General features: G+C 41.4%; 1 protein-coding gene across 4 annotated transcripts in view; it reads right to left on the bottom strand.

Annotated features, from left to right (window-relative positions):
- The window catches only part of SCARB1 (scavenger receptor class B member 1), a 98,073-nt gene that overhangs the window by 5,746 nt on the left and 65,059 nt on the right, over positions 1–27,268 (bottom strand). For 3 of the 4 annotated variants that reach the window (XM_031948428.1, XM_031948427.1, XM_031948426.1), the window contains exons 6-11: positions 26,868–26,983; positions 26,096–26,262; positions 20,581–20,699; positions 11,871–11,944; positions 9,359–9,410; positions 6,078–6,224 (exon numbers count right to left, since the gene is read on the bottom strand). In XM_031948428.1, coding sequence (XP_031804288.1) covers positions 6,078–6,224; positions 9,359–9,410; positions 11,871–11,944; positions 20,581–20,699; positions 26,096–26,262; positions 26,868–26,983 — 675 coding nt within the window. Of the gene's footprint in view, positions 1–2,759; positions 2,782–6,077; positions 6,225–9,358; positions 9,411–11,870; positions 11,945–20,580; positions 20,700–26,095; positions 26,263–26,867; positions 26,984–27,268 lie in introns of all 4 variants that reach the window. The other variant, XM_031948429.1, reaches the window with a different exon arrangement.

Here is a 27,268-nt window from a genome sequence, read left to right as displayed (position 1 = left end):
TCATTTGTTTCAAAGGTGTGTTTAAAAACTGATTTATCTTCTTCCCCTACCCCACATCCATCTAATGAATGGAAATCAATAATCAGAAATGATTCCGCCAGAGTTCAAGCCAGTCCTAAAAGATCTCTCTAAGGACTAACAATGAGTTGCAGACTCTGGATACAATGTGAAGAAATAAAGATTCTAAAATGGCAAAGTTCCTTGAATCCACGTCCTATAAGGTATGGATGAAGGAAATGGGTATCTTTAGCCGAAAGAAGACGGGGTTTGGGAAGGGGTGGGGGAGAATAGCTAATTTCAAGTGTCTGGAGGATTATCCCATGGAGAGGAGATTGTACTGGTTCTTTAATTATCTGAAGGGTTATTATACGAAGCAGGGCTAAGGCATGTTCTGTTTGGCCCCAGAGGGCAGATCCAAGGGTTGATAAGGGAAAAATTTTGGAAATTTTGGCTAGATGTCAAGTAAAGCTCTTTCAACACTGGAGAGTAGAATGGGCTACTTGGGAGACTGCAGACTGCCCCTTCCTCAAATTCTTCAAGCAGAAGCTTCTTGGAAATGCTTGGGGGGTACTTTTGGAGTGGAAGACTGCCAAAGATCTCTTAAAACTTTAGAAAATTAAAACCCCCACCATTTCCAGAGAAATTCCTCTCAGAACCACTGAGTCCAAAGAAATTCACTTGGATTAGAAATGGTCTCATTGGTGATTAAGTGACTTTTTGTGGTTGCTTATGTTTTTGTGACTTTGGGGACTTTTTTTTAATTTATGGAATAAAATGGAAGACTTTTAAAGAATGGCTTGAACTGTGGGGATTTCTCAAGTTGTGTGGCATTTATATTCAAATGTACTGGGGGTCCCAATTACGGCTCTGACACATTTTAGTCATCTTGCCTCCAACGACATGTTAAAAAAGAATCAAATTAAGAATTCGGTGAAGCTGCGATCAATCATTTCTGCAGAACAAGATTGTGGGCAACAGTTAGTTAACAGATCACCAAGCGCTTTGCGACATTAGCTCATCATAAGAATGTGAATTTTTTTTGAGGGAAAATGGGCCAATAGACAGCCAACAATTCACAAACTGGTAGGCTGCTCCCTAATGTCAAGATAAACAATAATACCTTGGAACTTGGATGTCAATATTGACTCCCAAGGCTTGGATCACCCCACTATCATTCATACATATATATATATTTAAAAAAAAGATGGTAGGGTGGATGTTTAGGGAACGATGCATCTTCAGGTTATGCTGGGCTACATTGAAAACTGCACAGGACAAAATTTGGTTTATTTTTATTTGAGGATCTTTGGCCAAAGTAGACCTAGCCCCAAGGATATTTAAAAAAAAAAAAAAAAAAAAGATATCCGTGAGGAACGAGATGGGGAGGTCAGCCCTTCGGTGATCAAATGAAAAATAAACCTGGAAGTTAGAGACATGGATGTGATTCTTCCCAAGAGGGGGGGTTAGTAACACAAGGATCTGTGAGTACTGTGAATAAGCTCACCGACGTTAATCACCTAGGAAGTTTCAATTATTGCATTAGCCAGCAAGCAAGCAAGACAGAAAGCCTCCTTTGAAAACCTTCATCGGTTCTGATGAAGAGAAAAAGAAAGGAAGAACTGTCATTGACAAAGACCGGATGGCAAGGACAAGGCTGGTTATTGACACAATGTTAACTATGATGGGATTTAATATGCTATTATCAATTAATCAATCAATAAACATTTATTAAGCACCTATTAAGCCTAGTATAGTTTCTTAGGTTGTTCAGAAAAACCCACCAGTGTGCTACTGCTCCCTAGTCCAACCCTCACTTTTATGGGTGAAGAAACTGAGTCAGGAAAGGGACTTGCTCAAGTTCTCACTGTAAATGAGCTAGGATTTCAATCCACACCCTCAGACTACCAATCTAACACTCCTTACATTCTATTACACTGTCTTCATTTTTAAAAAAAATAGAATAAATCTATTACATCTAATTCTATAGGATTATTATTTCTAATTCTATAGGAACTGGATAATGGAGGGAGCAGACTACAATTGAGAACAGCTTTAAAAATTGTGAGTCTCCAGAATTAAACTAGACAGCTGTAAGTTGATTGTGCTGAAGAGCAGACCTTGGTGAATTCCCATTAAGGAAATCATTTTGGCTATTCTAGCCAAGAATTCAGACTATTTAGAAAGGATTATTCGTGTCTTTCCTAGGGCTTAAACTAAGCCAAAGGCAAGAGGCTGCCTTTCCTCCTCCCTGCCTTCCCCATGAGAGAAAAATGAGCCCAAATTTTGTTTTCCAAAAAAGGGGAGACGATTTGGAGAAATGTCTACACTTGAGTTAGGTAGAGTTTTTAACAAAGAAAGCAGAAACTAACTAAGGATTTAGGATACTAAGGATTCTTTCTTGGCATAATTTTGGTCCTCTGGGGAGGGGGTATTACTGAGGCTCCTGAGAGGGCTTTTTTGCCCCAAATGAGCACACATTCACCCCCAGAAAAGGCTCAGCAAAGTTATAGACAAATCTCAGAGGTCCTTGAGAGCTGCTAGTGTGTTCTGACTGGTTTTTTGGCAGTGGAAAGGGGTTTAAAGTTACCCCAGCCTGGGCAAAACTGAGGCCAGAATGAGTAAGACAAAGACAGACTGCCAGTGATTCAAAAAATGTACTTAGGAGCTCATCTTCAACCCCCTTCAGGAAGGGAGGCTTTCTCGTTTTTGAAACAAAGCTTTCTCAGTCATAGAACTTGAGGTAAGACTGGGTATTAGGCCAGATGGGGCACTGGGCAATCTCTAAGGAATCTCCAGAGCTACTGAATGAAAAAAGGGGAACATCAGCCCATTCTTCTTCAATGGACTCCCAAAACAGCTCATTCAAACTTTGCCAAATAGGGGAAAAAACAAAAATATTATCTAGGAGTCCTAACATATAGAAATACAGTGATAGAGGAGAGCTGATGGACTAGCTGGTCCAATTAATTCACAAAAGGGGAAACTGAGGCCTACTAATAAAATGGGACTTTCCCAGAGTTAGCCCACTAACACTCAGTGTGCTTTTCTGTTAGACCACGTTGCCTCTTAGCAAGGTCAATGTCTGGTGTCCCCCTATCCCTGCTATACTGCCGACTTCTCAAAATTCCATCAACTGTGAAGTTGGACTTTATCTTATTTGGTTTTTTTTTTTAAGTGAGACCTACAATTTAACTGGGAAGAAGAACTGGTGAAATTTCACCTATCCAATGCAGATCAATGGCAGAGAATCTTAGAGATATGATGGAGGCCCTGAGAGGTTTAAATGATTTGCCAGGGCTTACATTGCCAGGTTTGCACTGGAGGATTCCTTCCAATGCTTTCTTTTCCAGAAGGCAGAAATTGCAAGTTCAGCTCCCTTCACTCTACATCCACTGCTCTCTCTGGTTTCAAGTCCATGGAATAAGATAGACCCTGGTGTGTCATTATCCCCATCCCATATCCCTTCTCCTTCTAGTTTCTTTTCATGTGGTGTCTTCTCTCATTGGATTACAAGCTCTTTGAAGGCAAAGATTGTCTTTTTCTTATTTGTATCCCTAATACCTGTGACACAATAGGCTCTTAATAAATGTTTATTGAATTGAACTGAAAGAAGCAGGACTTGAACTCAGGTCTTCCTGACTCTAAGGCCAACTCGTTGCCCACTACAGCATCTGATCTCTTATTATTTTTATATTTTGTATTTATTTGTCATTTAGGGGATATTTACTTATTGCCTTGTTTCTTCCCAGTGAATATCAACTTCTTGAGGGCAGGGATTGTTGAATTTTTTTTGGTTTGGTATCACCAGTGCCAGCACACAGCAGTCACTTAATAAATGCTTGAATTGAATTCTAAGCATTCATTCAACTGAATTAGTAGGTTCTCAGTAGATATTTATTGAACTGAATTGCTGTTTTTTTAGTCCTGCCTGATTCTTCATGACCCTTTAGGCGCAGTGGTTCTCAAACTTTTGTTTTCAGTATCTTTATCCTATTAAAAATTATTGAGGATCTCTCCAAACTGTTTTTGTTTGTCTGGATTATATTTATAGACATTTACCATATTGGAAATAAAAACTATTTTTGAATCTGTAGACCCTCTAAAAGGATTTCAGAGATCCCCAGGATTCTCTAGATCATACTTTGAGAACCACTGCTCTAGGGTTTTCTTGGCAGAGGAGTAATCTGCCATCTCCTTCTCCAGCTCATTTTACAAATGAGGAAACTGAGGCAGAGTGAAGTGACTTGCCTAGAGTCACACTGCTAGTCAACTGAAGTTGAATTTGAACTCAGGACTTCCTGACTCCAGGCCCAGCACTGTATCCAAAGCCCACTACCTGCCTTATTAAAGTAGATTGTTGCTGCCATTCACTGAGCACCTACTAATTCAACTGAATAAAATGTTGCCTAGCAATTCAATTCAACATGCATCTATTTAAGTGTCCACTGTTAGACACTGTACTAGGCAATAGGGAAAATAACAATAAAAAAATAATAACTGCCACAAACAGTCCCTTTTCTCAGAAAGCTTATATTGTACCAGAATTATCTTTTGGCTATTATGTGCGATAGAAAATGTTTGAAAAGTATATTTCAATAGACCTGTTAAGGTCCCATAATTTTACACTTGGAAGTTTCCTGCACTTAGATCTTTCATTAATTCAGACTAGCTTCCCTCTCCCCCGCCCCCGCCCCACAACCCACCACCCCATTCCTTGCCCACTTGATCTAAATGAAGAGCTTTTCTTTAGCTGGATGGTTTGCTTGCTTCCATGGGGGATGAGGAGAAGATAACCAAGTTGACTCCCTCCCAGCCCTTTTACTAATTCCTAATCTGCCTAGCTGGCTGGCAGGAGTAGCCATCTCAATAGAAAGCAGAGCACAGGAGAAGTACCAAACTGAGTTTTTAGCCCAGTATGTTCTGCTGCTCTGGTTTGTGAAAGCCCCAGGAACCCTGGATCACTTGAATAGAAAATTTTTCCTAGGGGTTGGGAGGAAGGAGGGGAAAATTTGGAACACAAGATTTTGTAAAGATCAATGCTGAAAAATTATCCATTGTATATGTTTTGAAAATAAAAAGCTTTTAGCTGTGTGATCCTGGACAAGTCACTTAGCCCCAATTACTTCAGGAAAGAAAGAAAGAAAGGAAAGAAAGGAAAGAAGGAAAGAAAGGAAGAAAGAAAGAAAATCAGAAGGAAAGAGGGAAAGAAAGAAAGAAAATCAGAAGGAAAGAGGGAAAGAAAGAAAGAAAATCAGAAGGAAAGAGGGAAAGAAAAAGAAAGAAAGAAAGAAAGAAAGAAAGAAAGAAAGAAAGAAAGAAAGGAAGGAAGGAAGGAAGGAAGGAAGGAAGGAAGGAAGAAAATAAAAAGCTTTAATAATAATTTTTTAAAAGAATATTTTTCCTACACGAGGAGCCTTGTTTTAAAGTTTCTCATGGGGGTGGCTGCTCTCTTCAAGCCCAGAAAAAAAATCTGATGGCATCTTGAATGTTTGCTAAGACCCTAACCAGACCCCTGGCCTCCCTTTGGCAGTCACATGAAGCCGATGGCCCCTTCCTCAGAATCTTCCTTTGAAATACATCCAATAAAATCCACAGGACTCCAGAGAAAACCAATTCTATTGAAATACAATTATCAAACTTTGTTTTTTAAACAAATTCACAGTCCCCATGTCAAAGATCCCTGTCCTAGACCAAGTATCAGGTGTAGGCACACAAAACCCATTTCAAGTCACTACCAGAAATGCCTCTGAGATATCCAGAAAAGGAAGAAGTCGCAGGGCAAGGAGCAGAAGGGAAAAGGTAGCTGGGGTCTTAAAGAAAGCCGGGGAAAGGAAGTAAAAGCAGCAATGTCAGTTTTTGCCCCATCCCTGCCCCAAAGGAAAAAGCCGGGCTCCCTGAAGGGCCAAGGGATGAAGGCACCAGCCTAAGAGGGCTTCCCTGGAGAGAAGGGCCCGGCCAGAGCCTGGGAAGGCCCAGCGTGGAGGAAGCTCTGGGCCCGTCTGTCCCTTCTCTCCAGAGCAGAAGCTGGCACAGAGGGCTGGAGGGTGAGCGGGAGCACAAGCTGGGCTGGCACTAACCTGATTCTTGATGATGAGGATGAGCGTAATGACGATGAACAGGCAGCCCAGGGCATTTAAGATGTACTGCAAGTACTGCATCAACTTGGGTATCAACACCAGTCTGTTATAGAATGTGGTGAGGGTCTGGCCTTCCATCGCACCACGCTGGAAAGTGAGACAGAACATGAGAGGGCCCATGGGCCATGGCCCAGACAGAGACCTGGGGGTAGAGGGGAAGCTTTCCTTTTTGTGAGTCCGATCTACAAGCTCTTCATAAGCAATGTTCCAAAAATCTGAACGCCAAGGAACTCAAAAAAGGCAAAAAAAGGAGCTTACTCTCTAATGGTGGGTACAGCACGTCCATGAAACACAAAACATATCTCTCTCCCCTCTCTCTCTCTGTGTCTTTCTTTCCATATATATATATATATGTAATTTAGATATATTTATATGCAAATATATAGAATATATTTGCTTATAATATGTAGAGATGTTCATATTTGTATTTAATTTTTATATAAAGAATATACCCACACAGAAATAAATATAACTGAGTGGGGACCCCTCTTTTTCAGGGATTTGTAAACCTTTTTGTATCATAGACTCCTTGGACAATCTGAGGAAGTCTATGAACTTCTCAGAATTCAGTTTTTAAATTCATAACAATACAGAGGATTAGCCAATTCTATTGAAACAGAGTTATCAAAATAAACCCCCTTGGGCAGGCTGAGGAAGCCTATGGATCTCTTTTCAGAATTCTGTTTTTAAATTCATAACAATACAGAAGATTAGCCAGTCCTATTGAAATATTGTTATCAACGATGATCAATTCTGATGAATGCGGCTCTTCTCAACAATGAGATGAGTCAGGCCAGTTCCAATGATCTTGTGATGAGGAGAGCCATCTACATCCAGAGAGAGGACTGTGGGAACTGAGATCATAACATAGAATTTTCACTTTTTTTGTTGTTGTTTGCTTGAATTTTATTTTCTTTCTCACTTTTTTCCCTTTTGAGCTGATTTTCGTTGTGCAGAAAGATAATTATATAAATATATATGCCTATATTGGATTTACATATATATTTAGCATGTTTAACATGTATTGAATTATTTGTCCTCTAGGGTTAGGGTTGGGGGCAAGAGGGAAGAATTGGAACAAAAAGTTTTGCGATGGTCAGTGGTGAAAAATTATCCTTGCATATATTTTAAAAATAAAAAGCTTCAATAAAGAAAAGAAATATTGTTATCAAAATAGACTTGTTGGGCACTCTAAGAAAGCCTATGGACTTCTCAGAATTTTGTTTTTAAATTCATAACAATACAGAGGATTAGCCACTTCTATTGAAATATAGTTATCACAATATTTTCTGAAAGAAAGTCAAAATTGATGGAAGAAGAAAACACAAGCAGGAAAACAGTGTATACAATAATAGCAGGATTATGTGATGATCAACTATGATAGACTTGGTTCTTCTCAGCAATTCAGTGATCCAAGGCAATCCTAATAAACTTTGGACGAAGAACACCATCTGCATCCAGAGAAAGAACTTTGGAGACCAAATATGAATCAACACATATTATTTTCACTTTATTTCCTCCTTTTTATTCTGATTTTCCTCTTCCAATATGAAACATATAGGAATATATATAAAAAATGAATGTATATTATACCAAAAAATTTACATATAACTGGGGAAAATAAAAATAATTTAAAAAGGAAAAAAATTAAAATAAAAGAAGTTCATCTATCCTAGGTTAAGAAGCCCAATATGCCTTGTTTGTATTGATGAATATGTTCTAACCCCCATTAGATGTAAGCTCTTTGAAGGGAGGGATTGTTTTTGCCTTTCTTTGCATCTCCCCGGTGCTTAGCACAGTGCATGACATACTAAGTCAACCCTTTATCAGGTGCTTACTATTAAGTGTTTAATAAATGCTAATTGACTAGTTAATGACAGGGGAATCAGATTAAAATCAAAAGGCTGCAAGAGAAATGCTATCGAGAGAGTCAGAATTAGAAATAAAAGGTGTTTGGATAAGCCTGGACAGTCTAACCAAAGTTCTCTTCCAATTTTTCTATTTCAAGCTCTCTCATTTTAGGGAAAGTCCTCAACTGCTCTGGACAGGATGGCGTCAGACAGACGCCCTTTGGGAAGGATGGCCCTACCTCCATCTACTACAAAGTTCAAGATCATCTTTCTCCTTTGAGGGCCTTGGGTGGAGCTTCCCAGCAGACCCATCTCTGGAGAATCTCACCCAAATGAGCTCCCAGGTCATAGAGGCTTGTCCCTCACCTGAGTCATTCCAATAAACAAACTGGGCCCTCCTCCCCAATCTCCACCATGACCATCAACTCAATTGTTGCCTAATACCTAAAAGCTGGGAGAAAAACTACATTGTGATTTCTGATCCAAAGGACTGACCACTAAGATATCATTTTCCAAGTACTGTATGACCCAACAAAACCAAACAAAACACCTGTGACATATAAATAGCAAACCTCAGAGTGGGGAGAGATCTCAAACAGCAGCTGGTCTGATTCACACGTGAACCAAAAAAAGCCTCTCCATCCCTCCCAGCACGTGGTCGTCCAGCCTTGGCTTGAAACTCTCCAGGAGGTTTTACTCTTTCCCAAAGCAGCCCATTCATGCTCGAGAAGGCTTTCCTTGCGGGTAACTCTCTCTTGACCATTTTTCTAAATTGAGCCCCTGTGCAACTTCTGCCCAATTCCTCCTAGCTAACCCTTTGGGGACCAATACAAAAAGTCCCATCCATCCTCGGAGAGTCCCTCTTAGATGTCTCCGGTTTCTTCATCCCATCTTCAGGATGAAGACTCAAGGTCCTTCTCCATCCCAATTGTCTTCCTGGGTACCTCTCCAGCTTAGCGAGAACTTTCTTAAAATGTGGAGCCCAGGTCAACAGACAATACTCCAGAGGACCAGAGCAAAGTATACATCAACATTATGATATCAATACCTCAAGATTCCATGAGTTTCTTGTCACCCCCTCAAGTCACCTCCCTCCTACAAGGTCCCTGTAAAGTTATTCCCATTGGACAGATGAGGAAACCGAGTGACTTTAATGACCCAGATGGTAAAAATTAGAAAAGTCAACTTAATAAAGGGGGTGGGTTGCTTTCCATTCCAGGGCTGTTTCTGTATCATCGCTGAAAAGAGGGAGAAGTCTCTCTCTGTCCTGGTCCCTGCTCCCTGGCCCTGTACCTACCACCCCCTCCAACACTTCCCTCCATGAGGAAATTGCCTGGGACCCCTGGACAAGGAAGAGAGATAGGACTTTACCTCTTCAAACCAAAGCAAAGGAAGGACAACTGGACTGATTTTTCCCGTTTGCCTGAAGAAAAATAGAAAAAAAAAGTCATATTCTAATTAATTTGAAGACATCTTTCATACATAGCAAGAAGGAACTTGAGTTGGTCTCAGAATCAAGAAGACCTGAGTTCAAATCTCACCCCAGACAACAAACTAGCTAAGAGTCCTCCCAGAAAAGTCCCCTCATCCCATAGGTAACATTCAAATAGGAAAATGGGAATAAGCATTTATTAAGTTCCTACTGTGTACCAGGTACTGAGCACTGTTAGAACATTAGCCTGTGGAGACCATGTGGATCATAACATAGTATTTCACTCTTTTTGTTGTTGTTTGCTTGCATTTTGTTTTCTTTCTCATTTTTCCCCTTTTCAGTCTGATTTTTCTTGTGCAGCAAGATAATTGTAGAAATACATATAGAAGAATTGCACCTGTTTAACATATATTGGATTACTTGCCATCTAGGGGAGGGGATGGAGAGAAAGGGGGGAGAAAAATTTGGTTTTACAAGGGTGAATGTTGAAAATTAACTATGCATATATTTTGAAAATGAAAAGCTTTAATCAAAAAACAATAATAATAATTAAGAATATTATCCCTTTTAATTCTTATAGCAAACCACAACCTAGGTATTATTGTCATAATACCCATTTTCCAGTTGAGGAAACTGAGGCAAGCAGCAGTGAGATGACTTGCCCAGGGTCAAAGAGCTATTACTATAATTTAGGTCCTAATCTGCATGGGGTGGGGCAGAGGGGGGAAAATGGGAGTTTCCTCATCAGGAATTCCTTCCCCCAATGCAAATCACAGCATCGGTTTAAAAAAAAATAAAATAAATTACATGTGGTCCCCGAACACAATTTAAGGCACAGATGAGACCAAAAAAGGTCAAAGGATCATGGGTCTAAAACTGGAAGAAATTTAGGAAGTAATCTAATTCAATCCCCTCATTTACAGCTGAGAAAATTTGCCTAAGATGGAATTTGAACTCAGATCTTCTTGATTCTAGGTCCAGTACCTTTACCCATAATGCCCTGCTGTCCCTCACCCTTTGGTGGGCAGGGTGGAAAGGTCCAGAGAACTGAGATTTCCATCTCAGTGCTGGACATGGGGGTGAGGAAGTCCTGAGTGAGAATTCTGTCTCAGAAACTGCCTCCCTGAGGCTTCAGCTCTTCCTTGATAAAGATGAAGAGGCTGGACTCTGACCTTTAACATCCAGCTTCCACCTATAAGTCTAAGGTTCATTTCTAACTGTGGGTCCATAAAGGAAATGAAGACTTGGGGTACAGCAGGAGAATTCTGGCTTACACAAAGGGACGATCCTTTATTTTTCTAGATTAGAATGCTTCTGTATCTCAAGTGAAGGAAGAATGAGCATTTATATAGCACTTTAAGTGCTATACAGTAGATAGAGTGTCACGCCTGAAGTCAGGAAACCTTCATCTCCCTGAGTGCAAAGCTAACTTCAGACACTTACTATCTGTGTGACCCTGCACAAGTCACTTTACCCTGCCGGCCTCAGTTTCCTCATCTGGAAAAATGAGCTGGAGAAGGAAATAGCGAACTACTCCAGTACCTCTGCCAAGAAAACCCCAAATAGGGTCACAAAGAGTCAGACACGACCAAAATGACTAAAGACAATTTAAGGTTTTCAAAGTAATGTGTATGTACACACACATAACACAATTTAATGTGATCTCTACAACAACCCAGTGTGATTCAGTTCAGTTGTATTGGAATTTTCTTGACCACATTTTCTTTTTTATTTTCCTGAGGCAATTGGGGTTAAGTGACTTGCCCAGGGTCACACAGCCAGGAAGTATTAAGTGTCTGAGGCCAGATTTGAACTCGGGTCCTCCTCCTGACTTCAGGGCTGGTGCTCTCTCCACTACACCATCTAGCTGCCTTGCATTTGGGATTTTCTTGACCAAAATATTAGAGTGGTTTTCCATCTTCTTCTCATGTTACAAATGAGGAAACTGAGGTAGACAGAGTGAAGTGACTGGGCCAGAGTCACACAGCTAATATGGATCTGAGGCCAGATTTTAATTCAGGAAGATGTGTTTTTCTGTGACACTATTATTCCCATTTTAGTGATAAGGTAACTAAGCCTATGTAAGAAACAAAATTGACTTGCCCAATTAACCTTAACGACACAACATGCCCCCAAGGGATGGTCTTTGAAGTATCTTCATGTTGGTTCTGGCCCAGGAGAACACTTTGAGGCTAGAACTGCCCCTTCCTGCTTCCCCTCTCCCACCCCATCACCTTTGTCCCTTTCTTTTTAGCAGCGGGAAGAACCCCATAGCTAGGAAATCTGCTCTGGGTCTAAACCACAGCCCAAACGCCAGTCCTCCTGATCCCAAACCCCGTCCTTCAGTTGCTCTTCAGCATGGCAGGGTATGGTCTCTATTGCCGATCCACAGGGCCCAGTCCCCCTGGACTTGTGCAGCGGGGAGAGATCCGGCTGCACAGCCGCACTCACCCAATGCCGGGGATGGACTTCATATACAAGCTCAGCTGCATTTTGACAGAACAGTTCATGGGGATCCCGGTGACCTGCAGTCAGAATGAGAGCGACAGTCACGTTGTTAGTAAAAAATAATGGCGCCATTTATCTGGCTCTCGGACGTTGTACAAGTCTTATAAACAGCCTTCTCTCGAGACATTCTCAAGTTTTCCCCAGCTTTGGACTCTGCTTATCGAAAAGGTTAATGAGGGATGGTTTGGGGAGATCCTGCTTTTTATTCCCCCAAACCAGTCTCTCATAGCGATGAATCATTACCCAATACATGACAGCCACGTGGCAAAGTGAATGAATGTTGGACGGAGTGAGAAAAACCAGAATTCAAATCCAGCCTCCGCAGTGTGAGCCTAGACAAATCACCTCATCTCTTTTAGCCTCAGTTTCCTCATCTGTAAAATGGGGAGAATAAATTTTTTTTTACTTTTTCTCAGCCTCAATTTCCTCATTTATAACATGGGGATAATAAGATCACCAGCTTCCCAGGGTTTTTTCAAGGATCAAATGTGTAAACATTATATAAATATTAGCTATTATGGTTATTAACATGTGGCAGTACTCCTTGGTTTGGAGTCAGAAAGCACAAATCTGAGTTCGAATCCTACATCAGAAACATACTAGCCATATAACCTTGGGCAGTTTACATAAGCTCTCTCAGCCTCAGTTTGTTTATCTGTAACATGGGGATAATAGAACCATCTAGCTCAGAAAAATTTTGTGAGGATCACGTTAGAAAGTATATGTAAAGGACTTTGTAAACCTGAAGGGGCTTTAAATATTAGCTTTTTATTAGTCTCACAATTTGAGGGGCAATAGAAAAGATGAACCCAGAAAAGTCAACCCAGAAAAGCTTCAACATCCTCATCATCACTAAAATTTATTTGGATGGCACTTTAAGGCTTGCAAGGTACTTTTCAAATACTATCTCATCTGAACAACAATTCTGAGATATAGGCGCTGTTTTTACCCCCATTTTTTAACAGATGAGAAAACTGAGGCAAACAGAGATGAAGTTACTTGCTATTTTAACCCCATTTTACAGATAAGGAAGCTGAGGCAGAGAGGAAGCGGCTTGCTATTTTTATCCCCATTTTACAGATGAGGAAACTGAGGCAGAGATGAAGTAACTTGCTATTTTATCCTCATTTTACAGAGAAGAAAACTGAGGCAGAGATTTAGTGACTTGCTATTATTAGAAAACTGAAGTAAACTGAGAAGTGACTTGCTATTATTATTCCCATTTTATAGACAAGAAACTGAGGCAGAGGTGAAGCAACTTGCCCAGGGTTACAGTTTGTAAGTGTCTAAGGTAGGATCTGAATTCAGATCTTTCTGACTCCAGATCCAGGCTCTCTTTCTAATCACTGCATGTCATTCTTGCTTCTGTGACCAAGGGCAAGCTATTTCCCCTCTCCAGACTTCCTCAGTTTTCCTCATCTGTAAAGTGGGTATGATCTCTGAGGTTCAAACAGAGGCTTCTAGAAGACAACGGCTGATTCTGGCTTTCTTTGTACCCTAGAGAGCACTGAGAAGTTTTGTGACTGGCAGATTGTTATGTCTGACTCTTCATGACTCTATTGGAGTTTTCTTGGCCAAGGCACTGGAGTGGTTTGCCAAATCCCTCTCTGGCTCATTTTATAGATGACTAAACAGAGGCAAACAAGGTTAAGTGACATATAACTTAATAATTAATATGATAATAGTATACTATATTCTATATAACAATATATTGATATTTTGTTGATATATTATAATAAAAATATAATAATAAACGTTAATAATTAACTATCACATAGCTAGTAAGTGTCTGAAGCTAGATTTGAACTCGGGTCTTCTAGACTCCAGACTCTGAACCACCTAGCTTGTAGTACCTAAAACTTTTGAAAGCTGTATCTCCCTCTATTTGTGATTTTAGTTTATGTATTTAAAATAGATTTCTAAGGAGTCCATAGCTTCACCAGCCCATAGCCCAGTGGGCCCAGAACACAGACAAGAAGAGAAATCCTGGTCTAGCATCGTTTTCAGGATTATTCAGGTTTCTTGATTTGTTCTGCATCCGGCATTTCAGGCGTGCTAGGAGGAAGCTGCTTGATCACTAGGGGAAAAGAACTGAAATTATGTCCTTAGGCTCAGAGGGCATCAATGGGCAAAAAAGGAGGGCCCAGTGACCCACACGAGCCCGCCCCCGTCCCCAAAACAAACGGGGGCGGATGGGAAGCACCAGGACCCAAGGTCATGCTTGTCTCAAGGAAGTTTATGTTTAAACTCCACAGAGATACAAGTCCTTGCATCAGTTTTCAGTTATTACAAGATTATCTCTTATCAAGCAAGGCCTCTCCCATCAGATAAATCCATTAAGTCCAAATAAAGAGTAATCTAATCAGAGGCTAGCCCCACTTTCAACATCCAGACCACAATCTCCCTCAGAATTGCAGGAGCTGATTCTAAGGGGCAAAGGCTCCACATGGGCTAAGGTGGCTTCCCCAAGGCCTTCTGAATTCAGGAGCAGTGACAAAGATCTCGACCTGGGAGTTCATCCTCAGCCCCTACCTCCTGCAATATGCAACTTCACTCTGAGCCTAGGTTCAAATCTTGCCTTGAGCACTTAGCCTCTCATTTGTCAAATAAGACTTTTGACCTTTGAGAGAATCTGGGTTCAAATCCTGCTTTGAGCACATCAGCACATTTGTGACCATCCCATCTTTGAGAGAAACGATTCTTAACCACCAGATTCAGATTTCTTCCTATTCTCTTTCTCACTTCAAGTCTCTGAAGGCTGAGGCAGCCTTCTCCTCTCTATGAACGTTACAAGGCATCTCTAAGCTAAGATGAATTGCATTTAATCAAATTTTGGGAAAAGAGAGACCCTTTCTCTCTAAACCGCCCGACGCTGGTGGGGGTCTGAGTATAAACCTAATCTCTCTGTCCAAGGGTGACATGATGTCCCCTCTCTCAGCCCTCATTGTAATATTCATTCTCTCATTAGATATTAACCAATAATAATTGATAGAAATCAATTCTGGGGAACACCCACCCTTCAGAGCTTACAAACTGTGATGATGGTCTTTGGTTTAAGATGGCCACGTGATCATCCTTTTATTAAAATGCTGGTTTTATTAATAAAATGATGAAATTACCCATAAATTGTCTCTCAGACTTTTTTAAACATCACGCCTTGATGGTAATAACAAGAACCAACATAGAGAGCAGCTAGGTAGTGCAGTCTGAAGTTAGGAAGACCTGAGGTCAAGGCCAGCCTCAGTTTCCCATGTGTGAAATGAGCTGGGAAGAGCATCTGCCAAGAAAATCCCAAACAGGGTCACAGAGAATCGGACACAACCTAAAAATGACTGAACAAAATACAACGATATAGTATTTTACACGTTATTTCATTTGATCTTTAAAACAACCCTGAGATGCTTTTATTATCATTTTTCAGATGAGGAATCTGAGGTAAGAAGGTAAAGAATTTTGAGGCACACAGCTAATGTCTGAGGCAATTTTTCAAGAAGGCCTTCCTGATTCCCGATCTAGTGCTCTAACCATTACATCAGCCAGTAATCTCTGAAGTCCCTTTCTGCTCTGAATCTACAATCTTGTGATTCCTGCCAGATCTTGATCTATGATCACATGAAAACAAATACCAGATGATGAATCTCCTTTCTATAGCTTCCCCCACAAAGATCTACAAGTAGAAAGCCAAGAGACAAAGTCAGAGAGATAGAGAAAGGCAGAGAAACAGAGACTGAAAGAGAAAGGAAAAAAAAACAGATGAGAGAGAAGGAAGGAAGGAAGGAAGGAAGGAAGGAAGGAAGGAAGGAAGGAAGGAAGGAAGGAAGGAAAGGAAGGAAGGAAGGAAAGGAAGGAAGGAAGGAAAGGAAGGAAGGAAGGAAGGAAGGAAGGAAGGAAGGAAGGAAGGAAGGAAGGAAGGAAGGAAGGAAGGAAAGGAAGGAAGGAAAGGGAAGGAAAGAAGGAAGGAAGGAAAGAAGGAAGAAGGAGAAGGAAGGAAAGGAAGGAAGGAAGGAGAAGGAAGGAGGAAGGAAAGGAAGGAAGGAGAAGGAAGGAAGGAGGAAGGAAGGAAGGAAGGAAGGAAAGGAAGGAAGGAAGGAAGGAAGGAAGGAAGGAAGGAAGGAAGGAAAGGAAGGAAAGGAAGAGAAGGAAGGAAGGAAGGAAGGAAGGAAGGAAGGAAGGAAGGAAAGGAAGGAAGGAAGGAAGGAAGAAGGAAGGAAAGAAGGAAGGAAGGAAAGGGAAGGAAGGAAGAGGAAGGAAGGAAGGAGAAGGAAGAAGGAAGGAAGGGGGAAGGAAGAAGGAAGGAAGGAAGGAAGGAAGAGAAGGAAGGAAGGAAGTGAAAGAAAGGAAGGAAGGAAGCGAAAGGAAGGAAAAGCAGAGAGAGAAGGAAGGAAGGAAAGTGAAGGAAGGAAGAAAGTGAAGGAAAGGAAGGAAGGAAGGAAGGAAGGAATAGTGAAGGAAGGAAGGAAGGTAAGATAGATGAAGGAAGAAGGAAGGAAAGGGGAAGGATAAACGGAAGGGAGGAAGGAGTGAAGGAAAGAAGAAGGAAGGAAAGCGAGAAGGAAGAGATAAACTGAAGAGGAAGGAAGGGAGGAGGAGGGAAGGAAGAGATCTGTGAAGTGAACAATCTGGCTCTCATGTGACAAAGACGATAAAGGAGAAGTGGACATGCAAGGCAAGGACAGGAGGAAGAAGATGGAGATTTAAGCAATTATTTTCCAATTTCTCATCTCTCTTTGATCCAACAACCCACAGAGAAGTCATTACTTATCCCATTTGTAAGATGAGAAATTGGCAACAACTGTTAGGCGATGTCAAACTCGAGTACTTTATAAGGCAGATACTTACCACTCAATTGCACGACTAAGTACAATATAAACTGTTTTGTGCATCATCATATAATGATCCGAACTACATAGCCTATAAGAATGTCTAGTGCTGCATTAAATGGTCTCACTGGTTTGGGTTAGTGTCACCACTGCCACCCTCCCTGCAGACAGGCGATTGTGCGAAAGCCAACAGGACTGAAACTCGCATAGAGCATGTCTTAGAGCTTCCTAAGCATCGAGAGGTAAAGCCTCCTGAGCAGCTTTGATCTGCTTGGTCTAAACTGTCCGGGCTTCCATTGGATTATCAAGCTGGACTACCAAGGATCTCCATCTGCAAAATCGCATTATCTCTCTCAAACTCGACGACTTACTCCATCTTCTGTCTCAGCCTCACCCAGCAGGCTCACACTTTATCTTGCAAATGATTGCCCTGTTGGGATCTGAATGCTTAAGGGACCTCCAACTTGTTTAAAATGAGGGCAGAAGATACTGTCTCAGACTGTTGGAGGGCCGGACTAGAGTAAAAACAAAACCTTTGTTTTGTGGGCCTTTAAATAAAGAAACTTAATAGCCCTGGGTGAGGGGGAGAAACGTCCTCAGCTGCTGCATCTGGCCCACGGGTTGTAGTGTGAGGACCCCTGCCTTAAGCCCTTCCCTCGACAGCCACCAGGCGGATTTTCCTAAAGCCCAGGGCTGACCTTTCACACCCCAGTGGCTCTCTATGGCCTTCAGCATCAGAAATAAAGTCCTTCTCTTGGCATTTTGAATTTTTCATAAACTTTCTGGTGTTTTTGGAATTTATTAAGAAATCATGGAATCCCAAGCCATTCTCCAGTTGATAAAATGACAAATTGATAAATGAAAAAATTGAAACTATTTGTAGCCACATGAAAAGGTGCTCTAAATCACTATTGATCAGAGAAATGCAAATTAAGACACCTGTCAGATTGGCTAAAATGAGAGGAAAAGATAATGCAAATGTTGGAGGGGATGCGGGAAAACTGGGACACTGATGCATTGTTGATGGAGTTGTGAATGAATCCAGCCATTCTGGAGAGCAGTTTGGAACTATGCTCAAAGAGTTATCAGACTGTGCGTAGCCTTTGACCCAGCAGTGTCTCTACTGGGATTATAACCCCTTAAAGAAGGGGAAGGGACCCACATGTGCAAAAATGTTTGTGGCAGCCCTCTTTGTAGTGGCCAGAAGCTGGAAACTGAGTGGATGCCCATCAGTTGGAGAATGGCTGAATAAATTGTGGTATATGAATATTATGGAATATTATTGTTCGGTAAGAAAGGACCAGCAGGAGGATTTCAGAAAGACCTGGAGAGACTTACAGGAACTGATGCTGAGGGAAGTGAGCAGGACCAAGAGATCATTATACATGCCAACAACAAGACTATATGATGTCTGATGGACGTAGCTCTCTTCAACAATGAAATGATTCAGGCCAGCTCCACTTGTGCAGTGAAGAAGAGCCATCTACACCCAGAGAAAGACTGTGGTGACTGAGTGTGGTTCACAGCATAGCAGTCTGACTTTTTCTGTTGTTCTTGTTTGCTGGCATTTTATTTTGCTTCTCTTTTTTTCTTGTGCAGCACAATAGGTATATAAATATGTATACATATATTGGATTTAACATATATTTCTATCATGTTTGACATATATTGGACTACTTGTCATCTAGGGGAGGGGGTGGGGGAAAAGGGGGAAAATTGGAATATAAGGCTTTGCAAGAGCTAATGTTGAGGAATTGTCCACACATTTCAAAAATTAAAGAGCTTTAATAAATAAATAAATGAACAAACAAATGGATGAATGAATGAATAAATGAATGAAATTTTAAAAAAGAAATCATAGAATCCAAGCCTATTAATCTAATTCTTGTTTATAGTACAGGACCCTCCCACCTCCATGCCCCCAATACCCAGAATTTATTTCCTTCCTCACCTGGCCTGGAGTTAGAAAGATCTGAGTTGAACTTTGCTCTCAGACACGCAAGCTGTGTGGCCCTATACCAGTCACTTAACCCGAATTGCCTCAAAAACAAAAAAAAAAGGCAGCTTGGTACTCCGAAGGCCCAGCTCCCCTACACACACCCTTTGTGTCTGCACAGAAGAAGCAGAACAGAAATAGAAAAGCTCCCCTATCTGAGGCCTTTCTCACAGCCCAGCTTCCTGGCAAAAAGGCCCCGGGCCCTTCCCCTGAACCTCCTGAACCTTGGCAAGCTCGGCATAAAATGTGTGGGCCCGACATGTTTGAAGCCAGTGGGCTGCCCCCAGCTGCATGGGAGAGAGGCAGGCCAATCCACATTAATTAGTTTACAGCTTTATAGCCCTTTTATAGAAGCAATTCTCCAACAAAGCTGTTTAAATCTGGCTGAGGGAAGCAACTTTGTGATCTGACGGAGCCCTCTGACAAGCTTTAAGCATCTCTTATGTCAGTCAGTCCATGAGTATTTAGTAAATACACATACACACATACAGATATATCTATACACATCTATACATATTTATGTGTGTTTATATATGCATTTCTGTGTGTGTATAAATATATATAATTTCATATATATATATACACCTAAGGATACACACTTATAATCTCATGTGATGATGACTACGAGATGACTGCGGGGCATCCGGGGAGATTTTCAGAGACAATTGACGATGTGGGATTGTAGTATAAGTGGGTGTAGAAATATGTCACTTTTGAAATCACTTCCATAGACGTGATTATTCAACCCATGAGAATCAATGATATCCCTGAGACTAAGGGTTTTTAACCTTTTCTTTTTCCTGGATCCCCTTGGCACTAGAGATCTGAAGCCCTTCTCAGTATAATCCTATTAAGTGTATAAAACACACAGGATTAAAGGGAAAACCAATTATGCTAAAATATAGTTATCAAAATTTTTTCTAAATTTTAAAATTTTACGGATCCTCCGAACCTCTGCTATAAAAAGAGAAGCGAAAGGGTGCCAGGTCCCACCCACACAGTGCATGCGAGACATGAAGTGTGATCTGAAAAAGAAACTGAAAAGAGACTATGTAAAAGCTCGGGAGAACAATATCACAAAAGTCCTGGGGGGAAAGAGCAGGGCAGGTAGCAGAGTCAAAAGCTGCCAAAAAAAAAAAAAAATCAAAAAGGGAACCCGAAAGGGTCACCGTGATTGAGATGACAGCCCACAGTGACCTTGGGAAAAACGGTATCCATAGAGTGAGAAGGCCAGAAGCCAGCCAGCCTGCCAGGAATTATTAGAAGTGAGTGGGAGGCAGCTTACGAAAATCCTTCTATGAAAAGGAGGAGAGACAAATTTTTAAATCTGATTTTTCTTCTGCTGCATGATAAATGTGGAAATATGCACAGAAAAATTGCACGTTTAACATATATTGGATTATTTGCCGTGTAAGGGAAGAAGTGAGGGAAGGGAGGGAGAAAAATTTGGAACACAAGGTTTTACTAGGGTGAATGGTGAAAACTATACCTAAATATATTTTTTATTTAAAACTTTATTTTCACAACGTATGTATAGTTTTCACCATTCAAGTGGTGGCAAAGATACGAGAGTAGTTTGTCATTTCTTTTTCCAGCTCATTTTATAAATAAATAAATAATAAAATACATATAAATATCATTTATAAATAAACAGGGTGAGGGGCACACAACTAGTAAGTGTCTAGGGCCACATTTGAACCCCGGTTTTCCTGATTTCAGGAGGGGATGCTTTCTACCACACCCCCTAGCTGTCTCCAATAAGAAAGCCCACAGTAGCCTGGCAAGCCCCTCTCCCAACACAATGATAGCCCAGACCCCCTTCCTGGTGCTGACTTACCGGGTGCACATCAAGGAACAGGGAGTGTTTTTCCTTGCTGGGATGGAGCCCAATCACGGAGTCAAGCAGCACCGGATCGGCGTCGTAGAAATGTGGGTGGGAGAGGAAAAGCGGGGCATCTGGAAAAGACAAGGGAGAACGGGGGCTATCACCAGTGGTGGGGGAAGCTGCTCACCTGCTGCCCAGTTAGTGAAACGAATGCCCAAAGCCAGGAAGAACAGCAGCAGCCCTGCCACAAAGGCTGGCTGGACCCAAGCGAGCTTCAAGTTCTCCAGCACTGATGGAGGAATCTGTGAAATGGGCTTCTCCCCTCACTAGGACATGAAAAGTGGGCAAAATCCAGAGATACGAAAGCCTCCCTTTTCATCGATCATGGAGGGCAGGTCCGTAACCAGGCTGGACACCAGCCATCAGCTGGAGAGCCAACAATGTTCTCCTAAGGGGACATTTACCCAGTTTTCAGTCAAGTAGCATATGAAACTATCTACAGGGATTTTTTAATCCTATGTCTGTCACTTACTAAAGACTGTTTCTTAATCTGTGAAATGAAGTCTTTGAGTCAATCGAGCCCTGTATGAAATAATAACATTTACAGAACATGTTAGGGCTGGCACGGTATCTTACATGCTATCTCATCTGATCTATATATTGACCGACCCAGGGAGGGAGGTGCCATTATTATCCCCATTTTATAGCTGAGGAAACTGAGGCTGATAGATGACTACCCCAGGGGTCACATAATTAATGAATATCTGGAGGCAGGATCTGAATTCAGGTCTTTATGCCTCCAAATCCATCATTCTACCCATCACCTAATACTGGCTGAATTAAGGTGGCTTCAGCCCTGTGACCCAGGGAGGATCATACAGGGAGGGCAGACAAGTCATGTCCCATTTACAAAGGTGAGGAACTTCATAAACTTTTTTGGACTGCACTCATCTTTCATCTTTTCCCCCTGGACCAAATAAATACTAGCAGGTGGTCCTGATCAAAACCTAGATTTAAAGCTAAATCCAAAAAAGAGCTGTTTGTTTAATTGTGTCTGACTCTTTGTGACCCCATTTGGGGTTTTCTAGGCAGAGAGACTAGTGGTTTGCCATTTCCTTCTCCAGCTTATTTTACAGATGGGGAAACTGAGGAAAACAAGATGAAATGACTGGTGGGGAATCACCCAGCTAGTGAGTTCTGGAATTCAAATTTGAACTCAACTCTTGACTCCAGGCCCAGCACTCTGCACTGTGCCACCGAAATGCCCAGCAAAGGCCCCAAAGCATTTTAATTTTAAACAGAAAGGCTCTGTCAATGGGTTTTTCTTGCTGGGGTCATTGTCATCCTGGCAGGCTGGCCCAGAGATGTGCAAATCTGCATACGTCTTTGTGGGACTGCCCAGGCAGAAGGGCACGAGATGGACCGGGAGATAACTGTGAATTAATTAATCCCTTCACAGGGCTCCCCCATGGGCACACAAAGGCAGCCTCGTCACAGAGCTGGAGCAGCACGTCCGTCCCGTACCCGGCATAACCTGTTCGACTGTGTGAGCTGCTCCAAAGACTTTATTTTCAGTGTGGATCACAAGAGACACTAGGCCAATAACTCTTAATTAATTTACAGCTTTATAGGCCTTTTACACCGGCTATTCTCCCACCATTAAAACGATGTCTCCTGATAGAATGATTAGGAAGTGCTGGCTGAGCAAAACTCTGGCCCATGCTGCAGCAGCCAGACACGGTTTTCTGAGAGTCCTGAAGGTAGGATTTTTCTAGGAGGATTTCTTCCCTGGTTTCAGAATGTTTTTGAGAACTTTAAAGGGAATTTAGTATCCCTTAGACATCTCTGGCACTTAGTGTCTGTGGGATCTTGGGCTTAGTCTGATCCTTTCTCTTCCTCCTCCTCCTTTTCCTCCTTCACTTTCAGTGTCTTTGTCTCTTTCTCTGTCTCTGTCTCTCTTCTCTATTTTTCTCTCTCTTTTTCTCTTTCCCTCTGTTTCCCTCTCTCCCTGTTTCTTTCTCTCTCTCTCTCTCTCTCCTCTCTCTCTCTCCTCTCTCTCTTTCTTCTCTCTCTTCTCTCTCTCTCTCTTTCTCTCTCTTCTCTCTCTCTCTCTTTCTCTCTCTCTCTCTCTCTCACACACACACACACAGTTTCTTCATCTGAAAACTGAGAGAGTTGGACTAACATTTAGTCGAGTGTGGTCTGCAGACTTTAAGGATGCCTTAGACACTTTTGGGGGTGTTGGGGTGACCCATGAGATCAACAGTATTTCCACAATAATTTTAAACTCTTGCATTTCTCATATTATAACTATCAATAGGTATAACATATAAATAAAAGCTCTTTGTGGTGTGTGTGGGGGGGGAGAATCCTTCATAATTTTTAAGAATATAAAAAGATTCCGAGAGTAACAGGTTTAGGAAGCACTTGACTAAATGATCTCCAAGGTCCTTTAGAATTAAAGTCCTTCTGAACAGGAAATCTCTCGGGCATAAGCACCTCCCTGAGCCACGACCAGGATGGGGCAAGATGACTAAGGCTTGGTCTCGAGATGCAAAGTGTACAGAGCACCACGACCGACACTTCCAGACCTTCTGCTAGAAGCCATCGAACCCAGCACCGAGTTAGCGGTAACAGCCGGCAGATACTTAGCTTTTGGATTTGAAATGCACATTACAATCCCAGGGGAGAGGAGTTATCATTATTCCCATTTTAGAGACTGAAAAACTGAAGCAAATGGAGATTAAATGTCTTGCTCAGGATCACACAACTCAGCAAGATCTGAGGTCAGATTTTTGACTTCGGCCTTCCAGTGTTCTGTCCACTGAGCCACTTGGTTGCTCGAAAAAGAATGAGTTAAAGTAGAAACTACCCAATGTCTTGCTAGTGACCCCACCCCATTGCAGCCTCAGTAGCAGTGTCTGGGGACTCATGCCGTGCTATCTGCACCCTGCCTGCTTTGGGAGGGAGAAAAAAAAGCTAATTACAGTCTTGTGACTTCTACAAGAGAAATCCTACAGAAAATCTTCCGCGGTTTCACCAGGGAGGAGCTTGACCCATCCAGCTATTAATCTAAGGACACTGACTGGGAGGACAATTTACTAGCTGGGCTACAGTGGTAAAGATGTTAAAGGAAATGTAGAAGGAGTTGTAACTAGGGTACGGCAATCAGAGCTCTGCCCAAGGGTAAAAAATTAATAGGGTGCCCACTTGTGGAATTTTAGCCATGAAGAAACTTAGTAGAAGTACTATCTCTAAAATTTAGGAAGAAAAAAAAATCTTGATAGGTTAACCTTCTGGGTGGAATCAAGAGGAAAAGACTAGGTGACGCAGTGGATGGAGCACTGTGCTTGGAGTCACGTAGACCCAAGTATAAATCCTCCCTCAGATATTTACTAGCTGTGTGACACTGGGTAAGTCACTTCATTTCTACTTGCCTCTCTTTCCCCATCTATAAAATGGGACTCATGAGAACACCTACCTCCTACTTTGTGAGCAATAAATGAGATAATAATTGTAAAGTGCTCAGCACAGTGCCTGGCACATAAACACTATATAATGCTAGCTTTTCTTATTATAATTATTATTTAATTTCTATTGGTCTCAGTTTTCCCACCTGGAAAATGAGAATAAGAATAGCACCTATCTCCCAGGGTTATTATGAGAATGAAATGAGATAATAATTGTAAAGTGCTTAGCACAGTGCTTGGCACATAATAAGCACTATATAAATGTTGGCTGTTCTTATTATAGTTATTACTTAATTTCTGTTTGTCTCAGTTTTCTCATCTGGAAAATGGGAATAAGAACAGCACCAATCTCCAAGGGTTATTATGAGAATCAAATGAGATAATAATTGTAATAGCACAGTGCCTGGCACATAGTAAGCATTACATCAATGTTAATTGTTATTATTACAGTTATTGCTTCATTTCTGTTTATCTCAGTTTTCTTACTAGTAAAATGAGATTAAGAATAGAACCAACTGGGTTAGCTAGCAGAGCATCCACTCTGGAGCTAAGAGGACCTCAGTTCAAATATGATCTCACTTATTAGCTGTATGACCCTACGCAAGTCACTTAACCCCAATTGCCTTTTGAAGAAGAAGAAGAGGAAAGAGGAGAAGAAAGAAAGAAAGAAAAAAAGGAAGAAAGAAAAAAGAAAAAGAGGGAGGGAGGGAGGGAAGGAGGAGGGAAGGAAGGAAGGAAGGAAGGAAGGAAGGGAAGGAAGGAAGGAAGGAAGGAAGGAAGAAAGAAAGAAAGAAAGAAAGAAAGAGAAAGAAAGAAAGAAAGAAAGAAAGAAAGAAAGAAAGAAAGAAAGAAAGAAAGAAAGAAAGAAAGAAAGAAAGAAAGAAGGAAGGAAGGAAGGAAGGAAGGAAGGAAGGAAGGAAGGAAGGAAGGAAGGAAGGAAGAAAAAAAGAGAAAGAGAGAAAGAAAGGAAGGAAGGAAGGAAGGAAGGGAGGGAGAGAGGGAGGGAAAAAGGGAGGAAGGGAAGGAGGGAGGGAGGGAGGGAAGGAGGAAGAAAGGAAGGAAGAAAGGAAGAAAGAAAGAGAGTAAGAGAGAAAGAAAAAAAGAAGAGAACCTACCTCTCAGAATTATTAGGAGGCTAAAATGAGATAATGTATGTTTTCTCTATCCACTGCACTACGTAGATGCTTCAAAAATACCTTGTGGCCAGGGTCTTCCTTGGCTGGAAAGACTTGCTTTGCAAACCCTAACATAATGTATAAATGGCAATTTAGCTAGGGAGAAGAGAGACACATCTTCCCAGTGAAATAAAAAACAATCAAAATGCTAAAGGAAAAGTCACAGAATTTTCAATATGGAGATAGTCCAAGGGGTGAAAGTCAAAGGCCACTTGGCCCAGCTCCTTCATTTTAGAGAAGAAGAAACAGACTGAGTGATTTGTTCAGGGGGGAGGAAGAGAAGGAGGAAGGGAAGCTCTTCCTGACTCCAAAACAAGCCCTCTCTGGACCATCCTGTTGACCCTCCCCTGAGCACTCCCCAGCTGATCCATGCCTTTCTTTGTACCGATCACCACAGAAGGGTGAGATCAGTGTGGGTGGAGGTGACTTTGGAACTTGGGGAAACCACTAGCCTGGGGCTCATCCAAACTGGCAGAGCATTTATTCCAATAGGAATTCTGTCAGCCTTGCAGCAACTCAGCCCACTCCTGGCATCTCCTCATGCTGGCAAGTAAGACATTTGAGGAAATGAGATGGAATATCACCGAAGTATTCTGCCGCTAGCTATATTCCAGTACTTCGGTTCTAACTCTGTATGTGTCATTGAACTTTTAAAAATATGTTTCTAATCATCAGCTTTCCCCATGTCCCCCATTAGAACGGGGGCCCCCTTGAAGATAAATAAGGTCTGTAGATGTCTTGCTTTTCTTTGTATTCCTGGCACTTACAGGAACCTGACACAAATCCCACATTTAAAAAGAAGCATCCAGATGTTTAATGACTAAGAGGTTGGCAGAATGACCAGTGAGTAAGAAGACAGATCCCAGAGGATGAATTACTTACTGAACTGACAAGTGCTCATATTCTGGATTCCCGACACCATGCAAGGACAGAAGCCTTCGTTCGGTGGGTAGACAGACCCGTTGGCAAATAACGTCTTAGGGGCCACAAATCGAAAAGTAGGAATACCTTTGAAATCTCCTGACCTTTCATATTCAAAATTCATAGACCTAAAGAGTTGAGAGAAAAATCACTAATGAAAATATCATCAACAACCAAAAAGATAAAAATATCAGGCCATCAGTTCGCTATCCAAGAAACCAAAAGTGGAACTACACAGGGAGGCCAAGAAGAGACATGATTTCTCAACTTGGCTCTACGAAAAACCTGATTTGATTTCAGATTTTACTCTTCAGATTTATGATAATCCCTCCCTTCACTGCACAAGGGAAAGGCTGTGGATTACTGCAAAGCCTGACAAATTCAGTTGCCAGTGAACAAAACTAGTTATTTTTTATTCATTGCTTTAAAAAAAAAAAAACAGATGGCCCAATAGATAGGGGTAGGAAGAGAACTAAATATGGAAATGATTGTATTGTAAAGACAAAAGTTATACACACACACAACTCATGGGACATGAGAGCAAGTCACTTGCTCCTGAACTTGGTTTTCTCTTGCTATCAAATGAGGAAACTGGGATGGTTGGTTTCTAAAATCCCCTTTTCAGCTTTGTCACTGAGATGGGATGGTATCCAGGGAGTGGATCCTCCTATCCCGAGAATGGATTGCCATCATTCCCCCTCCACTAAACCCAGTCATAAATAAGAATCATTACCTGCAAGCCTCTGGGCTGTAGAACTGAAGGTTATATTCTGGAGTCATGAAAGGGGCCCATATCTGTCCAGATGTCCCATTAATCATATTGCACTGGTCTGAATGCCAGAAGTTTAACTGATAACAAATCAACAAATTGTTAACAATATGAAATTCATTCACATAACAAATTTGTTAGCAATAACAAACCAATTAATGATAAATTTAACAAACGTTAATAACCAATGTGTTAAGCACAAACGTGTTTATACTGACAGATTTGCTAACAAACTTGTTAGCATTGACAAATGTGTTAATCGACTTGTTCACATTGACCAATTTGTTAACAACAAACTTGCTGATGATAAATCTGTTAACGTCAAACTTGTTAACAACAACAAACTGATAACAAATCAACAAATT

This window comes from Sarcophilus harrisii, chromosome 1 (assembly GCF_902635505.1).
Source record: "Sarcophilus harrisii chromosome 1, mSarHar1.11, whole genome shotgun sequence".
NCBI lineage: Eukaryota > Metazoa > Chordata > Mammalia > Dasyuromorphia > Dasyuridae > Sarcophilus > Sarcophilus harrisii.
Note: the sequence above shows the minus strand (reverse complement) of the source record. Positions and strands in the feature narration are given on the sequence as shown.